The 18817-nt window shown below is 46.4% G+C and overlaps 5 protein-coding genes across 9 annotated transcripts; 1 reads left to right on the top strand and 4 right to left on the bottom strand.

Annotated features, from left to right (window-relative positions):
• Positions 1–150: 150 nt before the first annotated feature.
• On the bottom strand, positions 151–1202 carry LOC116425176 (uncharacterized protein KIAA1143). Of its 2 annotated transcripts, none has more exons than XM_031972536.2 (3): positions 1059–1202; positions 666–798; positions 151–610 (listed from the first exon to the last, which is right to left on the bottom strand). In XM_031972536.2, the coding sequence occupies exons 1-3, from the start codon at positions 1167–1169 to the stop codon at positions 441–443; spliced, it is 414 nt and encodes a 137-aa protein (XP_031828396.1). In that variant the 5' UTR covers positions 1170–1202; the 3' UTR covers positions 151–440. The 2 variants fall into 2 exon arrangements, with proteins under 2 accessions (XP_031828396.1, XP_076225230.1); XM_076369115.1 differs by having other exon boundaries at positions 666–832; positions 994–1169.
• An 839-nt stretch (positions 1203–2041) lies between these two features.
• On the bottom strand, positions 2042–7826 carry LOC116425171 (short spindle 6). Of its 3 annotated transcripts, XM_031972512.2 has the most exons (6): positions 7452–7826; positions 6672–6832; positions 4295–4405; positions 3876–4106; positions 3541–3801; positions 2042–3205 (listed from the first exon to the last, which is right to left on the bottom strand). In XM_031972512.2, the coding sequence occupies exons 2-6, from the start codon at positions 6762–6764 to the stop codon at positions 2042–2044; spliced, it is 1860 nt and encodes a 619-aa protein (XP_031828372.2). In that variant the 5' UTR covers positions 6765–6832; positions 7452–7826. The 3 variants fall into 3 exon arrangements, with proteins under 3 accessions (XP_031828372.2, XP_076225215.1, XP_031828370.2); XM_076369100.1 differs by lacking the exons at positions 6672–6832; positions 7452–7826 and adding an exon at positions 4948–6641; XM_031972510.2 differs by lacking the exons at positions 6672–6832; positions 7452–7826 and adding an exon at positions 5080–6641.
• Positions 7827–7844: 18 nt separating this feature from the next.
• On the bottom strand, positions 7845–10863 carry LOC116425175 (uncharacterized). Its single transcript, XM_031972535.2, has 4 exons — positions 10428–10863; positions 9653–10320; positions 8664–8945; positions 7845–7981 (listed from the first exon to the last, which is right to left on the bottom strand). Exons 1-4 carry the CDS (start codon positions 10542–10544, stop codon positions 7978–7980), a joined length of 1071 nt encoding a protein of 356 aa, XP_031828395.2. The 5' UTR covers positions 10545–10863; the 3' UTR covers positions 7845–7977.
• On the bottom strand, positions 10670–12694 carry LOC116425077 (uncharacterized). The gene is made up of 2 exons (XM_031972276.2): positions 10853–12694; positions 10670–10755 (listed from the first exon to the last, which is right to left on the bottom strand). Exon 1 carries the CDS (start codon positions 12192–12194, stop codon positions 10896–10898), a length of 1299 nt encoding a protein of 432 aa, XP_031828136.2. The 5' UTR covers positions 12195–12694; the 3' UTR covers positions 10670–10755; positions 10853–10895.
• LOC116425174 (uncharacterized) lies at positions 12505–18743 on the top strand. Of its 2 annotated transcripts, XM_031972534.2 has the most exons (7): positions 12505–12675; positions 12726–12867; positions 13413–13574; positions 14485–14611; positions 14668–14881; positions 16717–16846; positions 16916–18743. In XM_031972534.2, the coding sequence occupies exons 1-7, from the start codon at positions 12667–12669 to the stop codon at positions 17191–17193; spliced, it is 1062 nt and encodes a 353-aa protein (XP_031828394.1). In that variant the 5' UTR covers positions 12505–12666; the 3' UTR covers positions 17194–18743. The 2 variants fall into 2 exon arrangements, with proteins under 2 accessions (XP_031828394.1, XP_031828393.2); XM_031972533.2 differs by having other exon boundaries at positions 16717–18743.
• The last annotated feature ends 74 nt before the right edge of the window (positions 18744–18817 follow it).

Below are 18817 nucleotides of genomic sequence, written 5' to 3'. Positions count from 1 at the left end.
GCATTTTCTATTTTCGTGTCATATTTTTTTTTTTTTTGTTATTCGTGCAATGAATATTGAATAGCAAGTGGCTCATGGTATACATGAACACTGTTTCTTTTTATACTTTAATTTATCGATAATTTTAATTAAATCGTTTAAACATTCATATAATACTCTATATGCAACGTTTTTATTGTTATAGTAGCAAAATTCGTAATTTATGTACATACATGAATATTATTTACATTCAAATGTAAGGAAATTCCATACTCAGTATCCTCACATTAATTCTATTTTGTACAGCATAATTCTACCACGTCGTACATATACAAATAATTATACAGTTATAAAAATTTATATGCTTCACATAGCTATTTTTTTATACTTATTAAATACATGTATTATGTTTGACCTTAATTTGCTTAATAACTTAAAATATTAAAAATACACATGTCATGCTATAAGTAATTATCATCGTTATCATTAAAAGATAATACAGCTTTTTCTTGTTTGGATTTTTTAATCTTCTTCTTTGCTGGCTTATCTGCAGCATCAGACTCTGCTGTATCCTTTTTGTTCTTCTTGAATATAACTCGTTTAGATAAGTCTGCTGGTGTATTAGCTTCTTCTGTAATTAAAGGTATCATTGTCTGCACAGTCATTAAAGGAAAATTCGTCCATACCTTCTTCCTTCTTTTTTATGAAAGCGTCTGCTTCTTCTGCAGTTAGATCACCAGAATTCAATACAACTACAATAGGTTGTTCTTCTATGGGTTCTTCTCTCTCATCATCAGAATCTTGTGGTAATATTTCTCTCTGTTTCAAGGAGTCATTTAAATGGCTGTTTATGCTAATTATAAACAATTCCTAATTAAATGCTACTTAATTACTTTAATAAAGGATATTGAAAAATAAAGGTAACTATAAGAACAAACTTGTGACAAATAATATAAAAATTCTGATGTAATAACAGTGGCTTCAGCTGTTTATATTTGAAATATTGTTACTTACATTACATTTCTACGCACGCAATTGTTAATATCTAATCGATAGTAACGCAAAACAATATTTTGTACCTTTGTATCAATTGTGGGTCCTTCTTTGTATCCGACTTGTTCCTTCAATTCCCGTAAAAATTTTGGTTCGTCCGGTTTAATATACGAAACGTTATGCTTTTTCCTGGACATGTTTCTTCTTTTTTCATTCGATATCTTCAAAACTTAGACATCAAAATATAACCTATCTCTCGCGAGCTACAAAACAATAACCGCGCGCATGGCCATGAACATATGCGCTAGATAGATTGAGAAGCGAGAACTATCTAGTAAAACTCGCTAGTTATAATGCAAGCGATTGGCCAACGTAAATAAAAAAACACTATAGGAAATTTCTATTCTCCACTATACGTTACGCACGATTTCCACCAACCTCAAAATTCAAACGTACAAAATAAAAACGATAAACCGTCGACGTTCGTAAAAACTCTCGTTTATTTCCGGCATCTCTACTTCGCCGCAATGAGGAATTACAGGATGATTATATCACTTTTATTTTCGAAATAATATACTTTGATAATCTATTCATTTTTATACGATAACGACGATATTACTTGTTTAATATTTACCACAGTTTAAAACTGTCCACGACCGGTCGCACGATCAACCAACGATAAAAAACTTGGAAAAAGGATTCTTTTCAAAACGGCGCCAGCATCGATGTGCCGTGTCAGTCGTCCGGAAAAAACGATTAGAAAATTATTTGGTCAGACGACACCTCTATCAACGAAATGCGCAAAAGAATCGTGTACACGTGAGTACCCTTAAAAATCCCTTCAAAAAATCTGGTCCGTTCCGGAATCGTTCGGCGAATAAAATGCTAAATACTCCCCTACACGTTATACCAACAGGTTTCCATTGATAAAAAGCTGATTACAAAAATTCGAACGAGAACAGATCCGGCGATTCGGACCGTTGTTGTCCGGTATCCGATACAATAAACATACGAAACATTTCAATGGGGTATGTACGGTGTCCGCTTCCAATCGATCAGCAAGGAGCGTTTACAATCTAGTTACTTCTGAGTTGTTTAGAGCCCTCAGCTTCCCATCGGAATGACTAGACCGCCGGTGTCTAACTTGAGCGTGCGTGCTGATGATGTACCCGGCGTCCTCTTGCCGGTTATGTTTCTCTATTTGCACGACCGGCACGCACCGAGGAGTGGGTCCATCCAGACACTCGCAACTTAGGCTGGCGTCCAACTCGGCCTGATAAGGTGGCGGTATCAACAAGCTCTCGGTAGACTTCGTCGGTTGGAAATGCCTGCCGGAGCTCCCGGAGTAGGTGGTGCTGGTGCTCGTTCTTCTTTGAACGGTGCCAGTCGGGGTTTTCGCTCGCCCATGGGAGCCTTTACCGGGCCTCTCGGCGCTGTGCGTCTTTATGGTAGCCGTGTCCAAGTATCCGTATCCGAATCCGTAACCACCGAACGCCTTTGTAGTCAGATTGTCCCAGGACTTCGGCTTGGCGTACTGAAGGCACGGCGGTGGTCGTTGATGAACGTTGGTCGGATCCCAGTACAGAGTATCCGTGCTTAGACTTGTTGTGCAGGAGGCAACGCTGTCGGCGATGGTCGACACGTCGCTACTTGTGATGGAGTGCAGACTGTGACCGGACGTGCGCGAGCAATTGTGCGTACCGTGTTGCTGAGGCTGTTGCGCCTGTTGCGGCTGTTCTCGTTGTACGTGATGATGTTGCTGTTGTTGTTGTTGTTGTTGTTGCAGTTGCTGTTGTTGATGATGATTCTGCTCGGTTCGAGCCCGTCTCTGTTTCTCCCGGCGGCGCCGGCTGGGGACACAGTTGGGGTCGCAGCATGGACTGGCCAGGTCGTACGCGTCCAAGCTGCCGTTGTCAGATTGCTCTCTGCGGCGGTTCGTGCTCGAGATGCACGCCACGCAGAGGTTGTTCTGTGGCGGCGCGTGGAGAGGGGGCTCCCCGGTGGAGCTCGACTGCTGCTGCTGCTGTTGGCAGGACTTGTGCGACTTGGATTTCGCCGGGGTACTGCTCATGCCGTTCGCTTGGTGGTAGCTGTGGCGCGACGAGGTCGCTACTCCTGAGTCGCTCGACATCTTCGAGAGGAAATGGTGATGGTCGCTGCGGGACCGTGGCGGTCCCACTGCTACCAGGCAAGCGGCATTCCGTGGTACTAAACATGGCCGACCGTCGGAGAACTAGAAAAATATTGATACTATTCTCTTTCCAGTACTGTGCACACGATACAATGAAACGAACGCGAGGTGTAACATGGAGGTTTCAAGCTTGACTTTCATGTAGCGACAGTTTAACCCTTCGCACTCGAGAGGCGACTCATTTGGTTTGATAGAGCAATTGCAAAGTTTCATGTATAATGTTAAAGCTCGTTTAACGTAATTATCGCGAGACAATTTTCGAGTGCAAAGGGTTTCCCTGAAGACTGCTACTGCAACTTCTCAAATTTCATATTCTCTCTTTGAAATTGTATCGTGAAACTTTGAAAACTGTGTCGAATAGAAACTAAAAGAAGTACCACGTTGTAGAGTAATAGGTGTTCCGTAGATGTAGCCGGTCGACAGCACTGAATCGTCGAGGAGTTGAAGCTGGACGACGGCGATGGCTGGTTGGGGTTGCTGGCCATCATACTGTTAGGCGTCCTCTTGCGTGCTGGCAGTGAATGGGTTTTCCATCGGCCCATCAAAATGGACCGTTCCCTTTCGCACAGCCTCTCCAGCTCGCCGAGCCGGGATTGGAGTGCGCGTTGTAACTCGATGTAACGCATATGCAGTTCCACCTGGAGGGATCGCGAGAGATCATCGAGTTTGCGATCAGGTAAGCGTTTCGCTGAAAGTCTTCCTCTGTGCTCACCTTTCTCACGCAGTCTTCGAAGGACACCACCATTCGCATCCTAGTATCACAGTTCTTTATGAAGTTAACCAACGTCTTATGGTCGGCTCTGTCCATCTCGTGGCCGTTTATAGAGAGTATCACGTCGCCCTCCCGCATGCCGGCTTTAAACGCCGGCCCGTCGTACTCGACGTAGTCCACATAGGTGACCATCTCGATTTCCTGCTCCCGCTTGTAGTGGATGCCGTAGCTCTGCGCAATCAACCGTTACCGTTATCCAAATGATCGTTTGAAGCTACAAGCCACGCGAAGCGAAGAGATCACTAGCGCACGATAATCCGTATCCGCCTCGAACGTTCGCGGCGGAAGGATATTTTCCAGGCTTAAAGGGAAAACCGCGTGTCTGCAAATACCATAGAACACGTGGACGGGTGCGTTACCTGTAACGTGAAACCGTACGTGCCATTCTTCTTCTCGACGATAATGGTGCGGCGACGTCTGTCTTCATCCGTTCGCGTCACCCGATCCGACTTCGACCTCTCCAGCACAGCCTACGAAGGAACACGTTACTGTAGCGAGCCCGGAAACATGCTCCGAGGCGTCATCCTACGAGATCGCGTGTCTCTCGCGAGCGAAAAGAGAACTCGGAAAATAAAGTGAACCAGAGAAAAACTGTTACACGATAAGAGTCACGTATCGGTGCGAGGAAACCGAGACACTCGAGAGCACGCCGACACAAAGGATCATAGCAACAACTACGTGAAACTCGCACGAGAAACCGACGGTCGTCCGGGGGTAACATCCTCGCAGCGATCCGGTACTTTATTCCGCGAGGATGGTGAACGCAACGAAAACAGTGCAACCCGGAGCGAAGCTGTCTACTGATCTATCCAACGTTAGGGAACAAACAGAATCAACAGATAAAACGGCTCGCAGGAACACGACCGGCTGAACGGAACGACACGGCGAGTAGAGGAAAAGAACACCGACAACAACAACAACAACAATAACGAGCACGATCACAGAGAACAACGGAGGAACGAAAGAGAAAAAAGAAAAGAATAGATGTTTAGGTAATAAAGATTCAACACACGTTGTGCAATCCACAGAACTTCCTTGACCACGAAAAACAACTTGAAATGGGCAACAAGAAACTGCTCGAGGAAGGCTGTTTCAGCAAATAAAAATCATTCTTTCGGTACACGAGTCGATGTAATAACATTACACATTCCACGACACCACTCCATTCCTCCTCGTCGCTGTTCTCGACGACGCCGCCGCCGCCGGCCCGGTGCTGTTGCCCGGCCACCTCCGTATTCTGCGGCGAGCTGTTCATGATTCCTCTCGGCGTTACCGGAGGACTCGTCCCCTGCGACGGTGTGCGACGGCCCCGAGCCTCGTCGGGTGGGAATATCAGTCGCGCGACGGTCGTCGCCGATGCGGATTCTCTTTTCACACGCGCGTTTCCCCTCTCATCGCGGGCTCTCTCGCATCCTCGGCGGTAGCCAGAGGCGATCAGCCAGCCGCCCCGAGGTTAACGTGCGTTCGTACGCGGATTTATATTATATATGTCCTTTCATTGTCATCTTCCTTCCCCGAACTGTCACCGGGCAATGCGCCTGCCCGACAATATCGGCTTACAACCCCGTCGGCGTCGCGCTCGTGGCAACAGAGGGTGGCGGTGGAACGTGGAGCACGCGCAGACCCGCTCCGCGCGGCGACCGACCTCCTCTCACGCTCTCACCCTCTTCCGGTGCTTTTCGTCGGCCGTCTCTCTCCCCGCTCGGCCGAGTGCTCCCCTCGGGGACAGGAATAACGCCCGACGTGCAACGTCCTTGCTGTTGCAACGTCATCCTCCGCGCCGCGGAAAACCGTGTCAATGAACGGCCGGCCGGAGGATTTCGGGTGACAACGGAGTTTCGGCCTCTTTCGGGAAGCAACCGGAAGAGAAAGGACGCGCGGACTGATTGGTCGCGATGCCACTCGCGCATTTAATGCGGACGTGGCAATTTCCGCGAATTTGCCGGTGCGACGCGCCGCTCTCCTGCTGAGCCGCTTGCGAAAAGAAATTGCGAGAATTTGTTAGTTCACGATGTCCTCTGGGGTCTGACGTGACAGGGAAACTTGGGACGAGGCGAGGAGTTGTCGGAGTTTGAAGAGATGTGTCTCGGAGAGGCAATAAGTTGGATTTCCTGTGAAATTATTGGGAAGAATGCCGATTAGATCGAGTAACAGAGAATATTGATTTCGTTAGCGAAGATAAAGAAGTTCGAGACGCGGTATGGGATGTTCTACGTGTAGCAATGAGGACGAACGTCGACGTTTCGACGAGATGAAATTTTTCTATTTGGAAGACTAAGTCGCAGATGATTCAGTTACTCGAACAGCGAGAGATCATCGCGTAATTTCCTTTTTTGTATTAATTAAACGTTTGATATGTAATTCTTTATCTGCCGAAAGTTTTGTATATCTCAAAGAATCTTCGTCCGCGAAGGGTTAACGGGTCGAGTGTCAGAGTTACAGCTTCCCATGGCGATCGAGTTATTGTTCTTGCATGGAAGCGGACAAGGACGGATCTCGTATCGACTCTCATTCTCCCGCTGACAGACTATTTCCATTTCGGTAGTTCGGCGAACGTACTTCGAACGACGAGAATAACGCGGCAGCACGGCATCCTCGCCGTTGCCGCGGACCAATGTATTTTTACAAATGGCAAAATCGAGGGACACGCGTACGAGTGAATGGGGAACAATGGGTGGGAGCCGTCCTGACGAAAGCGGCCGCGGCTTTATGGTAATCCCGCGATAGACGACTTACCCTGTAATGGGACCGTCTGTTACTTTCTTTTTCTCTTTCCTGTGCCGACGTTTTTGTCCACTTTCTTTCCGGTGCCTTTCTCTGGGGCTGCATCTTCCGACGGCCTTTGTGGCTTCAATGGCGGCAGGGGCGGAGGCTTCGGTCTAGGAACCGGAACATGCCTGCAACATTCAAAGAGAATGTCAACTGCGATAACGGGATTAAACCCGAATAAACTAATTAGCGAAACTATTGCGATCCAGTATGCAATGCATCCGATTAATTACTAACGGAATCCAAGTATCCGTGACGTTTCGCTGATTCAGCAGAAAAATACGCTGAGCGAACGGCATTTTTATAGCTACAGTGTCACACTTCTGTTAGGTAGTTCTTTAGATCAATTTAATAATTACTCAATAATTGAGACAATAGACTTTACATTCGACGAAAGTTGAAGAGAATCAATACTGTGTCACCACTTCTGTTAGATAGTTCTTTAGTCTATCAGTTCAATAATTATTCAATAATTGAGGCAATAGACTTTACATTTGAGGAAAGCTGAAGAGAATCGATACTGTGTCACTACTTCTGTTAGATAGTTCTTTAGATCAATTTAATAATTATTCAATAATTGAGACAATAGACTTTACATTCGACGAAAGTTGAAGAGGATCAATACTCTGTCACTACTTCTGTTAGTTGTTTAGTCTATCAACTTAATTATTCAATAACAATTGAGACAATAGACTTTACATTTGAGGAAAGCTGAAGAGAAATACTGGCTAATAGAAATCCTCTTACTTGACGGTTAAACTGATTTCCTGTATCGATCTGTCCCGAGTGACGTTGATCCAAATGTTCGATTGCGTCCTCGGCCTCACGCACAACCCTTTCGCCGCGCAGCATTCCGCGTAATCGCGTTCCTCCTGGGTCCGAAGCTTCCTCTCCCAACACTCCTCCCATTTACGCAAACGTTCCTGCTCCGCCGCCACGCTCTCCGCCTCTTGTTTTCGCTTCCTCTCCTTCGAACCGCTCGACCTCTTCCTCCTCCTGCCCTTTTTCCTGCCGGCCGGTTGCATCGTTTTTCACGTTCCCCGCATTTTCGACGTCTATCCTTTCCCAAGGCTCGTTAAACACCGTTTCCGGCCGTTTTAATTGCTGCGAAAGTCTCCTCCTCCTCCGCCACCTCCTCCTGCCCGAACGCGGTCAATATCCTCTTCGCATTATTATTCGAATCTAGTCGCGCGGGGATCGGTATCGCATCCTATTGTGCTCGGCGTCGGAACGTTCCCGATTCTGATTTATATCGGGACGTCGGTCGGACAGGTTACCTGGACGCCGAAGACGGAATTAATTTTGAAATAATCGATAACCGTCCGCTGGGACGCGTATAATGGCAGCTAATGGCCACTCGGAACAGCTTCGTTCGGCGCGGGTGTGTTCATTGTGCTCGTAATCACGAGGAATTTGATCGTGGCTATGATCCCAGTCAAATCGTGGCGGTCAAGTGAGAACAATAGCCGTTTGTTTAACGATAGTTTCACGGCACAGAAATAATCGCTAATGGCGTGCACTAAATTTCTGAACGCTGTCATTCACGCGTTATTTGTAAACTGTAAAGTTTCACTCTGAAATGTGAAATTATGTTTTCAATACGTTCCACGCCAATTGTAATATTTTTAAGACACGGTCACGGATGGTTGCGTTACAAAGCAACGAGAACTTAAATATCAATTAACATTTTATTAAAATCAATAGAGTTCATAAGTGAAATATAAATTTTCGTGGCATGGAACGTGTTGAGTATATTATGGCATTTCTATGTACAATCAATAGATAATAAAATACATCTATGATCTTCCTTTCTATGAACATATCATTTATTCATCGGTGAATATGTTTTTTCTATTGAAATTGCTTCGAGTCCAAAGGGTTAAAGGTTCTTATCGGTTTGGAAGTTTAAATTCGAATTTTCAAGTTTCGAGGAGCCAGAACCATTGTTGTTTTTGTTACCCGCAGCTATTCCGCTTCTGCTTGCAGTTGCAGCTGTAGTCCTTCGCAGGGCAACCGCACCTCTTCACGCTTGCCTCTCTAGCAGATAGATCGCCGAACGGTTGAAATCCTTTCGACGATGTCGAGCAGCAAGGTGGACACTTGCCCTCGGCCCCGGATTGACCCAATTTCACGAGTTGCCCAGGATGCGGCGTGCAACAAGGTGGACAGTTCCCGGAAGAGGTTGCTTGCTGAGTCCGTCGCGACGTGGGTGAACGCGGTGAACAGCTTAGGGTTTCCTTTCTGAACAATGGGCAAATCGTATTGAATCGCCTTATCATTTACTCCTATTCAATCTCAACGGAATCTACTTAATATTCCAAATACTCCTCAACTTCTCAACACAAACTGCATCACACGAATCTCTTAACCCTTTGCACTTGAAACACTCTCTAGAGACATTCAACACGTTCCGACAAAACAGATAACACTGTGAAAATAAATTAAGAAACTAATCCACTTTACCTGAATATGTCACATATTGACACATTATACAAAGCTTAACATACAAGACTTAATTTCTCCACATCGAATTAGCACTAGAACTACCAGATTCCTTGATTTCTTTTGTGATTACCGAAGAGATACGAGTACCTCTTTGAAAAATGACTAAAGAAGCTGATTAAATAATAAACCGAAATACAATTGAAATCTTAATAAATCGCCTTTAGCTTTCATAAAGACATTAAAAAGACGGTTTAAGCTCGGTAGTTCCAGTGTTAATAACTAAGAGTCGCTTCTCGAGTGGAAAGGGTTAATACGATCCATTCATCAAACTGGAACTACTACAAAACCCTAAAAACGATCGGCACGGCTTCTTTAGGGTCTCAAATGATTCCCCGAGACCCTCGACCCTCGATCTTCGCTCCCCTAAGTCAGGGATCATTGTCTCGAATGAGGGGTCGTATTGGCCACACCGTGGAAAGAGGAATATAAAAGAACGAACGTACCCAGGGGAATCTCGTCGAGAGGGACAGCAGGGTCGTGGACCCCAATCAGGCCGAGGTGTTCCCGCAGGTGGCGGAGGAGCGATGGCTGCAGGCGCGGGGCAACAGGTTCTTCCTGTGGCCTCGCCGCTGCCGTCAAGACACTTCTTCGCGCAGGTACATTTGACAGGGGCAGGTGTGTAGCAGGCCGAGGGTATCTTTTTGCACTGGAAAACGGGACTGTCGTCGGCACCCTTGAACAGGTACGGTTTCCTGTTGTGCGGTATTTGGAACTGCGTGACGATCTTCCGGCCGAAGCAGGAGGCCCTGACGTAGACGGTGACCGTGCCGACGCACTGGCCGGTCGCCGTGGTGATCTTGAACGTGTCCTTGATCGTCTGACAGGGATTCGGCACTTTGAACACCTGCTGGCTGAGCACTGCGTTCAGCAACGCTCTCGCCTCTATCTGATGGCAACCGATCGTCATCACGTCCGGCAGCACGCCCGGCGGCAGCTTCTTGTAGACGGACATCTTTATCGGGAAGGTTGTCAAGGGCTTCTGAAGGACGATCGAGGGCAACGCGAATAAGCAGGATTTCCCTTTCTTGAAGATCTGCGTGTCCCCGTCGTTGCAACCGCAGCTGTCCGTTAGAGCTTCTTGGCAAATGTCGATGGCCGGCAGACTGAGAATCTGTGAAACATGATGGGGTTAGAAGTTTCTAGAGGTTATGGCCTCTTAGAAAGTTTTGAACTTTTCCATTATGGATAGGGACAGTGTCAAGTTCTGTCGTGGATTACTTGAAACGAGACGCAAGTGCAGGCTGGTAGCAATTCGTCCTGCATCGCCTTTATTACGGGGATCTTCACTCTGTCGACTAGGAATTCTATAAGGAACAGTTGCTGCTCGTCGCCCATGTCGGATTTTAATTTCAAAACGCTGGCTTTATTTCATGGCTTTTTTTAAACTTATCTTCCAATCGAAACAAGACGCGTGTCTATCGAACTATTAATTTAGATACGCCTCGAACAGCATCGCGCACGGAGAATTTCGAGGTTCGGCTCGAACTAGATGGCACTCGGCGCTGTCACGTGAAATTCTCACTGCAACAATGACACCTGATGTTTCCTAATTAAAAACGCAAAGAAATTCCACGATTAAATCATCCCTAACCAACTCCTAACTCTCGTATCATCAATCTCCATCGCCGCTTTTATTCCATTACCCCCGAATACACAAAAGCCCTCGATCTCCGAGAAACTCTCGCGTCACTCTTTCTTCGCTTTCTTCTTCTTCCTCCTCTTCTTCCTCTCCTCGTCCGTCTGCATCTCCCTGGTCTCCATTCTAACAGGTGGCCCTTTCTCGGCGCCTTTCGGCGTCCTCATCTCCAACTGAATGTCCGACTTCTCGCCGGCCCCGACGATCCCTTTCTTCCCGATCCTCAGCACAAAAACATCGTGGCTGGGTTCGGAACAGTCCTGGCCAGCAGCTTCGGCCTCGGACGCCACGGTGACCGTCGGTCTCCTCTCCGCGTCGGCGTCCAGCACGCCGGAAACCTTGAGCACCACCGCCTTTCCGCACGGTTGGGCCGGACCGCGGCTGGACTGTATCAAACCGCTCTTGTGCACTTCGTCGCAGGTGTCGGGTTTCGATCGGGACTTCGACACCGTGGTCGGATAGCCGTCCGACCCGCCGATCTGCCTTTGGCTCGCCTGCGGCTTCAGAGTCGCGCCTCGGGGATCGCCGCAAGGACTGCAGGGATGCTCGTCCGGGACGCAGACGCGACAAGGCGGTCCGGTTCTCGCTAGATCGTCCGCGGAGTCTCTGGCGATATCCGCGTCCTCGGAGTCGATGACGCGACACTTGTAGCTCAAGGACTTCCGGTCGACCTCGTCGCCTTTGAAGACGTACGCGTCGACGTCCATGTCCGGCGGAGCCTCGAACTCCGTCACGATCGTCTGCCCGAAGGCCGATATCCTGGCGAACATGCACACGGCGCCGACCTCGTCGTCCTCGTGCGTCAGGGGCACCTCGCCCTCGAAGCACTTAGGCGGGGGGGCCATTTTGTGCCAGCACTGCAGCATCTCTTTTCGCAGGGCGGCGAAGTGCTTGCTCATGTCCAGCTCGCCCTCGCCGATCGGAACGTCGGGTCGCAGCCCTTCGGGCATCTTCTTCTCCACGCGAAGTCTCACGACGAAATCGAGGACCTTGTTGATCGCCGTGCGCTGATCGATGGCGAACAACACGGAGCGTCCCGAGTGGAAGTACTCGACGTCGTCGGCTACCCCGGCCTGGGGTTGGAACAGGGGATCGACGGGGGTGATCTCGACGGTCTCCTCCTCGGGTAAATTGAGGAAGCCGACGGAGACGGTCGTGGGGACGAAGAACATTTGATTGAGCTTCGCCAGGCGATCGCCGGTCACGTGGTGGACTAGGAACTCTAAGAGGAAGAGGTACTGCTCGTTGGCCGTCGGCTCCATGGTCTCTCGGCTGCCTAACACCGGCTCCGCTTCCTTAACCTCTCCCCTGCTAGAGTGTCTCTTCCTCGAACGACCGACGCGCTCCATGTTCGAAATTCGAGGATTCTATGGGCGACATTAGACAGCACCGAGGATTTGGCTGGAGCTTCACTTTCCTTCAGAATTTCTTCGACATCCCGGGATCGGGGTTAGACCGACGCATGTCCGTGAAGTTCCCGTGCAATCGATGCGCAATAGGTTTCACGCGTAATCGCGAAATCGCTCTCGTTATCTGCCGACGCGTCTTGGCGCTAAACAGCGCGTCACGATGACTGCACGCAAATCAGGGCAGCGCAAACAAACAAGCCGGACAGCTTCGCTAAATTTCGAAATAACGGTGTAATCGGCATGACGCGTCGATTGTTGTGACTTCGCCAGTAACGCGTTTATCGCCGCCGGTTATCTTTGCTTGTAATCGTAGGCGAAGCAGAGTTTCCACCGATATTCGTGCGCGCCGCTCGAGTTCCGTTGCTCCTTTTCGGAGATAGGTCGCTTCCGGTGTTCAGTTCCGCACGGAGTAATGTTTATGGTGAGGAAACGCCGCTCCGCCGTTTGCTGAGTGATTTATGGATCGTTCAGTTTCCAGAACCGCCGCCGATCGGCTATTATATTGCCGACGTTTCGCCGTCGTGTTTATCCGACGGGATTTTTCACCGTGGAAAGCCGGCTGCCACTCACAAACACGTGGCTAAGCAGCTTAGACCTATTAAGAGGAGTCTTAGTAAGTCTACCCGGCTCCGTATTAACTCTTCAATGTTTTCCCATGCGTTCAGTTTTTTAATGAAACGAATCACTTGAACAGAACGGGGGATTATCATTTGACTCGAATATTTTGGTTAATTGTATTATATAAAATTTGATGTTGAATATAGAATTTGATCATTCTTTTTAACAAAAAATTATATCAGAAATTCCATTCGAAACGTAACTGAGCTCTAAGATTACTCTGCTAAATATAGTCGGCTAATATCAGATCGAATCGATCGGGTTTACGATTAGAAAGCGGATCTAATCCTTCGCGAGATAAAGAGCATTCGGAATTCCGATGAAACGGGACGATGTCTGAATTTTCGCTGATAAAAGGACGGATTTAGAACTCGGTCTTGAGCCTCTTCGGTAACGGAGTGCACGTGTTAGTCAAGAGCGCGCCGATAAACCGCCAGCCGGCATCGGATAATTGATTTGACTCGGTTGAGGGCATTTAACGCGACGTCGCAATTGAATCGAGGCGATTGAATTAGGTGAAAGTTTATGTGACTGTTACAGGCGATCCGGTAGCGCCGGTACAAGATATAGATCCGCGTGTTCTAGGCCAATGGATCAAACGGGAGAACGAGGGCCTCGTGGACCCCCCTGGTCTTGACAATGGAACGGTATTCGAGACACTGAGCTTGATGCCCAAACACGTCCATCAATCATCGAAACACAGTTCGTGATCAAAACAATCAACTCCAGTTTGAAATTCAGCGTTAAACGCACGGCGACCGGTTGCACGACTGGTTTTAAAGATTAAATTATTTTCTTATTATGCTGCAGAGAAAATCGATCTTACGCCTAAAATTTCGATCTTGGAGAAGGGAAACTTTTATGTGTCTTGAAATGGTAATGTGTTTCCTTAGTTGCTGTCTTTTTTTTTGTTGAATTCCATTCGAGACGTGTCAGGTGAAGGGAGCGAGAAACTTCGTCGGAAATTGCTACTCTAATCTTGGAGTACCAGGAACGTTGTTCCGCGTTAGAACGGTCGTCTGGAATTTTAATTGTCCCCCACTTAAAGTAATGAAGGGACACATACGGCTCCGGCAATTTCGAGCAATCGAATATAGGCCGCAGGAATAATAAGACGTCCGAGAATCAATCTACGCCGGCTCGAATCGCGCACGACACTAATTCCTTAATGAGTCACGAGTGATTTGTAACCTAATTTCTGTGAGAGCTCCGCGAAATTAGTTTGATTGCTAATCGTCGATTAATAGACTCGTTCAGGACCGGTTTCGCTTTTGTTGCGAGAGGAACTCGCGCTTTTGTATGCGACGACCGCGCGGCCGATTACACGTTTGCGAACCTTGGAAACGTAGAACTGTTCTTGGGAAGCTTCCTTTGGAACGGTTCGGGGTATTTCTTATTAAGAAACGAGTTACACATTAAGCGAACAAGTGAACGTTCGAACCATTTGTATTTTTATTAATTTAAATCTAAATTTAAGCGATATCTTCGAACAACTTGAACGTATTATTCCTCCAAGACGCTTTCAGTACGAAGAAATCATTTTCTTCAGATGTTCGAACAAAACATTTTAGGACGTGTGTTAATTCAATGAATCTGATTCTCGAATTTGCAGTCTCGTCTTCCATTTTCCCTCGTTCCCAGCAGTTCGAGCTGTGGCACATCCGCGATCGCCGATCGAGAAACGCGAGGAAGCTCATGGCAACGATGACAGAGTGCCCGGTGAAACATGAAACTGGCAAGTACGTGTTTCATCATCCCTAACGTCGCAATCGGGATAGAATTTTTCTGTCAACAGGTCTGCAACGAATGGCGAGGCGTGCGACTATCTAACGCCGCCATTTTGGTGGGGCGGCGAAACTGCGAGATCCGCGGGTTTTCCGGTTGGAGATATCAATGAATACGCGTACGAAAAATTCAAAGAATCAGAGAAGGATGATGGAAAAATCAGCGAGATGCTTCGCATGGACCATCCGAAGAAGTATATACCGGGTGTGATCCATCGAATGAAGGTGCACGATTGTTTATCGATTCTTTTGATAAAATTATTCAGACATTTTTCAACAATCATCACTTGATATTATTATAACAGAACAGCGCGTAAGAAACTGTCATAAACAGCTCTCACTTTTTCTCACTTTTTCTCAGCTCTTCTTTATCAAATATCGAAACGATAAGAAATAATTCTTCGAGGAATCACTGAAGAAATCGTTTTCGTAATAGGCAAACAGAATTATAGTCGAAATCTCGGTAGTCGGACTTTCAGTGTTTCTGTAGAGAATTAGGGAAAGGTAACTCGATTGCCCGGTAGTTTTCGCGTGAATCTCGTTCTCCTCGAAGACAGTTGTTAAAGAATGTTCAGTGACAACGTTAGTTACGACAGAAACGGTATCTAACGCAAGATAATGTTAAAGAACCGCGATCCTTGGGAATAGCAGCTCGGTGCGCGTTAGGTGTGACAGTGTAAACGATTCGTCCGTCAAACGACAACCGTGAGAACGCAACATCTGCGGAATTAAATATCCGGAATATAACATGAACGAAGGCCTCTGATACCGACATAACCTTCCCCTCTAACGCTCGTAAACATTATCTCTTATTTCTCCCCGGCAGTAAAAATCTCGCCGCTTGATTCGCGAGTTACGTAAAACGGATCAAGGTTGGTACCGTTACAGCCGCGAAAAGTGAACGTTCGCTCAGGCATCACTCACGGAATTAACATTCCACGGTAGACAATCGAACGATTCGGCCGAAATCATTGCGCCAGCTGAATTATTGTTCGATCCGGTTCAAAGAGCAAACCTCGTGCAATCTTGCTCGAGCTCAATGAAAATCTTCTACTGCGAATGGAGAGTCATTATCATTGCGGTCGCGCCTGTGCAGCTATGCGAATCAGGTAGTGTTAGATAATGAAATGACTTAAGGAAATTTCAGCTTCGTACGCAGTAGAATTTCTCTAAGAGATTTTCTCCATCTTTAGCTGTTAGCGAAGTATTTGAACGGTCAGCGCGAAGATTCTTTGAAATGTAGAAAACCTTCGACAGAAGCTAAATTATATATTGATTGCCTAAATAATAGCAAAAACAGAAACTACGTACTAATCTCTTGCTGTCCGAGTAATTGAATCATTCGCCTGCGACTCGGTGTTCCAAATATAAACGTTTCATCTCGAAACGTCGACGTTCGTCCGCGAAGGGTTAAAACCGTGTTTTCGAGTGAAACGGAATCGTGCGTTCAGATTAGAAAAATGGCCGCCACGTGTATTTGTTCTCCTGATTGATACCAACGTGTCGCCGTGTGCACAGCGAGTCACGCGTGTTTTGCATCGGATACACATTAAGGTTGTGCGATTACAACCTGGAAACTATGTATAGCAGACGCGAAATGCAAATATCGCGTACGCTCGAATACATAAGATGCGCTTCACGTGCTCGTTCCAGTTCTGCTCGCGGTCCTGTCCATGAATAACACGACGTTCGCCATATATAAAAAAAGCGTACACCGATTTCTGCAAAAACTGCACATTCTGCGACGCGTTTTCTTGGTGACCAAGACCTTTATGGAATACAGTCTACTCGACTCAACTGTTCTCTGATATTTCTTCGAAACTTCCGAGCATTCATTTCGACTCTACATCTTTCAATATCCTAATACTGGGTTTACATTTATCGTACAATTTCCTCTATAATCCCTATCACTATAGATAATCATTCAGATCTTGGAAATTAGAGATTGAAATATGAACGATTACATCATATATTCGTCTAAATGTGATCAAAATCGACCTGAACATCAAATAATGCTCATAAAACTCGTGAACCTAGCGTCAACCATGAAATTTTCATAGAACCCAGAAGATAGAAGCATGAAAGAGGTTCTGGCCAAAGCGGATGCTTTCAAGGTGGTTCCGAAGATCGAGGAATCATCGAAAGATCGTTCGTCGGTCGAGGAGTACGCTTGTTCTACGAAGAAGCTTCGTACGTATACAAACCCGAGCACCTTCCAAACACGACTGTTTGATTCGATGTACACGATTTATTATGCAGCGGTTGCGTCGGTTCCGCGGGACACCGCACGGAAAGAGGAAGCGCGGCGCGCAGATAAATCATTGTTTGATAACGATACGCGGTGGCAGTTGGCCTACGAGGAGATCGGTTTCGCAGGGACCGACCCGGAGAGACAGAGAGAGCTGCAGCTGTTGACAAAACCATTTTTGCACGAGCTGCACAAGTGGTACTCGAAAAGCAAACCGACCAAGTTTGCGGAGCCAGTGAAACGGAAGGGGAAAAGGCCGATACCTGAAATGCGTTTTTCACACTTGTAACGCGTTCTAGCGAATGAAACCTTCTCGTATCGAATGCTATCGAATACTGCGACAAACTATGTCAATCCTGTACCGAGATAAATGATTCTATTGATAGTACCGATCTAGGTCCAAGAGGAGGAGGAATTATCTAGTGTACATAGAGCGTTTTTGAGTAAACTCGTTCGTTCGAATCGAAATTGGGTTACCGCACGCTACTTCGATCGAATAGTTGCGTTATCATTGTTGATAGTAAATCGGTAAGGAGATACGCGTTGTTGTGAAACCAGTTACCGAAACAAACCGTCGTTCACTATCGGTAAGCAGGCACGCGACAGATTAATAGAATTAAGTAACGACGGTTACGGGCGCGTGGTTCGGTTAATGAAAATTGATCCTGCTCATTGGATTAATAAGTCCCGTGCGCCGCGAGATCGCTATCGACAGGCGGGGCGCGCGAATTGGTGTCCTTTTTTCGCGGAATTGATCCGCGGCGCGGTCTTACTATTGAATTACGCCTCCTATACGATTACGTTTCCTTTTTTGCACGGCGCTTGCGGATTCCGGGACGGCCGCGCTGTCGACGCGTTCGCGAATATTGCGTTGTTAAGATTCCATGGTGTTCTTCGAATTCTTCGGTGGTTAATAAAACGCGAAAACAAAGTTCGTGTAGTTGGTAACGAGGAGAGAGAGAACTGATTAATGTGATTAAAAGGATCGTCGAATTTCGATCGACTCTTGGTAAAATCTTGCATTGTATTCAGATGCAGCGTCATTCCGAAAGAAATGACATAAATGAGGAAAGAGATCGATTCGCGTGTAGCATTTCCAATGCGTGGAATTACGTTTCGTTGATTGTATCGTTATTAATGAGTCTGCTGTTAATTTAAACGCGTAAGTCGATACACGATGCGATTAAAATGAAATTAAATCTTGAATAAGATTGTCATTTCAGTCAGCAAGATAGGTGAATCGTGTAGATTTCGAACAGGTACGTGTTATTAAGATTGATTCGATGATTCGTTGATAGCTGCAGTTGTGTTACGAGTTTCTGTAATTCTCTAATCGATCATCGGCGAAGATTGCGTACAGATTTTCTTGCGTCATCGGTATCGAAAATTACGATGCGAATTTATTATGCTTGGGATGTTCGGAGAGTGTCGGGATCGAAACCAATCATTAGGTATTATTGACAGTGATGAAAATTCTTGATTGATTGTTAACTCAATTGGTTGACATTTCGAGCTCGCAGACCGCGTCGTCCGCTGCAATATCCCTCGCAGGATTTCATCATGCCGCTTAGCCCACGTGCTCGCTTTCCTGCTAAAACCGCGCCTGCACCGTTAATATTAAACCAGATAACAGGAAGGTAAATAGATAATCCACGATTACACAAATATTATTTTACGGCAAATTACTTCGTGATTTTTAAAACAGCACTGAAGTGTTTAAAAATTGTTTAGAATCAATGTTTAATATATAAATAAAATGAACACAAAGATATTCATTCTTACTAATTATACTACACATCTTATTAAGTTGTTGATAATTTTACAAAAGCCATCCCATATCACCGGTTACTATTCTCTAATCAAGTATGAAAGTGAAACAATCTAAACTTCAACATACTTTATTTATAAATAAT

The sequence above is a fragment of the Nomia melanderi genome, chromosome 7 (genome assembly GCF_051020985.1).
Source record: "Nomia melanderi isolate GNS246 chromosome 7, iyNomMela1, whole genome shotgun sequence".
In the NCBI taxonomy this organism is placed as follows: Eukaryota; Metazoa; Arthropoda; class Insecta; order Hymenoptera; family Halictidae; genus Nomia; species Nomia melanderi.
Note: the sequence above shows the minus strand (reverse complement) of the source record. Positions and strands in the feature narration are given on the sequence as shown.

Bases quoted from the DNA above. Each gene is read 5' to 3' on its own strand.
- LOC116425176 (XM_076369115.1), bottom strand. From the start codon at position 1,169: ATGTCCAGGAAAAAGCATAACGTTTCGTATATTAAACCGGACGAACCA. The intron at 833-993 runs GTAAGTAACAAT...GTTTATAATTAG, and splicing joins TGCGTGCGTAGAAATGTAAT to CATAAACAGCCATTTAAATG. The intron at 611-665 runs GTATGGACGAAT...CTTTAATTACAG, and splicing joins CATAAAAAAGAAGGAAGAAG to AAGAAGCTAATACACCAGCA.
- LOC116425171 (XM_076369100.1), bottom strand. From the start codon at position 5,190: ATGAACAGCTCGCCGCAGAATACGGAGGTGGCCGGGCAACAGCACCGG. The intron at 4,406-4,947 runs GTGTGTTGAATC...GTTCCTTCGTAG, and splicing joins AGTTCTGTGGATTGCACAAC to GCTGTGCTGGAGAGGTCGAA. The intron at 4,107-4,294 runs GTAACGCACCCG...TTGATTGCGCAG, and splicing joins CGTACGGTTTCACGTTACAG to AGCTACGGCATCCACTACAA.
- LOC116425175 (XM_031972535.2), bottom strand. From the start codon at position 10,544: ATGGGCGACGAGCAGCAACTGTTCCTTATAGAATTCCTAGTCGACAGA. The intron at 10,321-10,427 runs GTAATCCACGAC...CATGTTTCACAG, and splicing joins GCACTTGCGTCTCGTTTCAA to ATTCTCAGTCTGCCGGCCAT. The intron at 8,946-9,652 runs GTACGTTCGTTC...CCCATTGTTCAG, and splicing joins TCTCGACGAGATTCCCCTGG to AAAGGAAACCCTAAGCTGTT.
- LOC116425077 (XM_031972276.2), bottom strand. From the start codon at position 12,194: ATGGAGCGCGTCGGTCGTTCGAGGAAGAGACACTCTAGCAGGGGAGAG.
- LOC116425174 (XM_031972533.2), top strand. The intron at 13,575-14,484 runs GTTCGTGATCAA...TCGAATTTGCAG, and splicing joins CCATCAATCATCGAAACACA to TCTCGTCTTCCATTTTCCCT. The intron at 14,882-16,716 runs GTGCACGATTGT...AAATTTTCATAG, and splicing joins GTGTGATCCATCGAATGAAG to AACCCAGAAGATAGAAGCAT.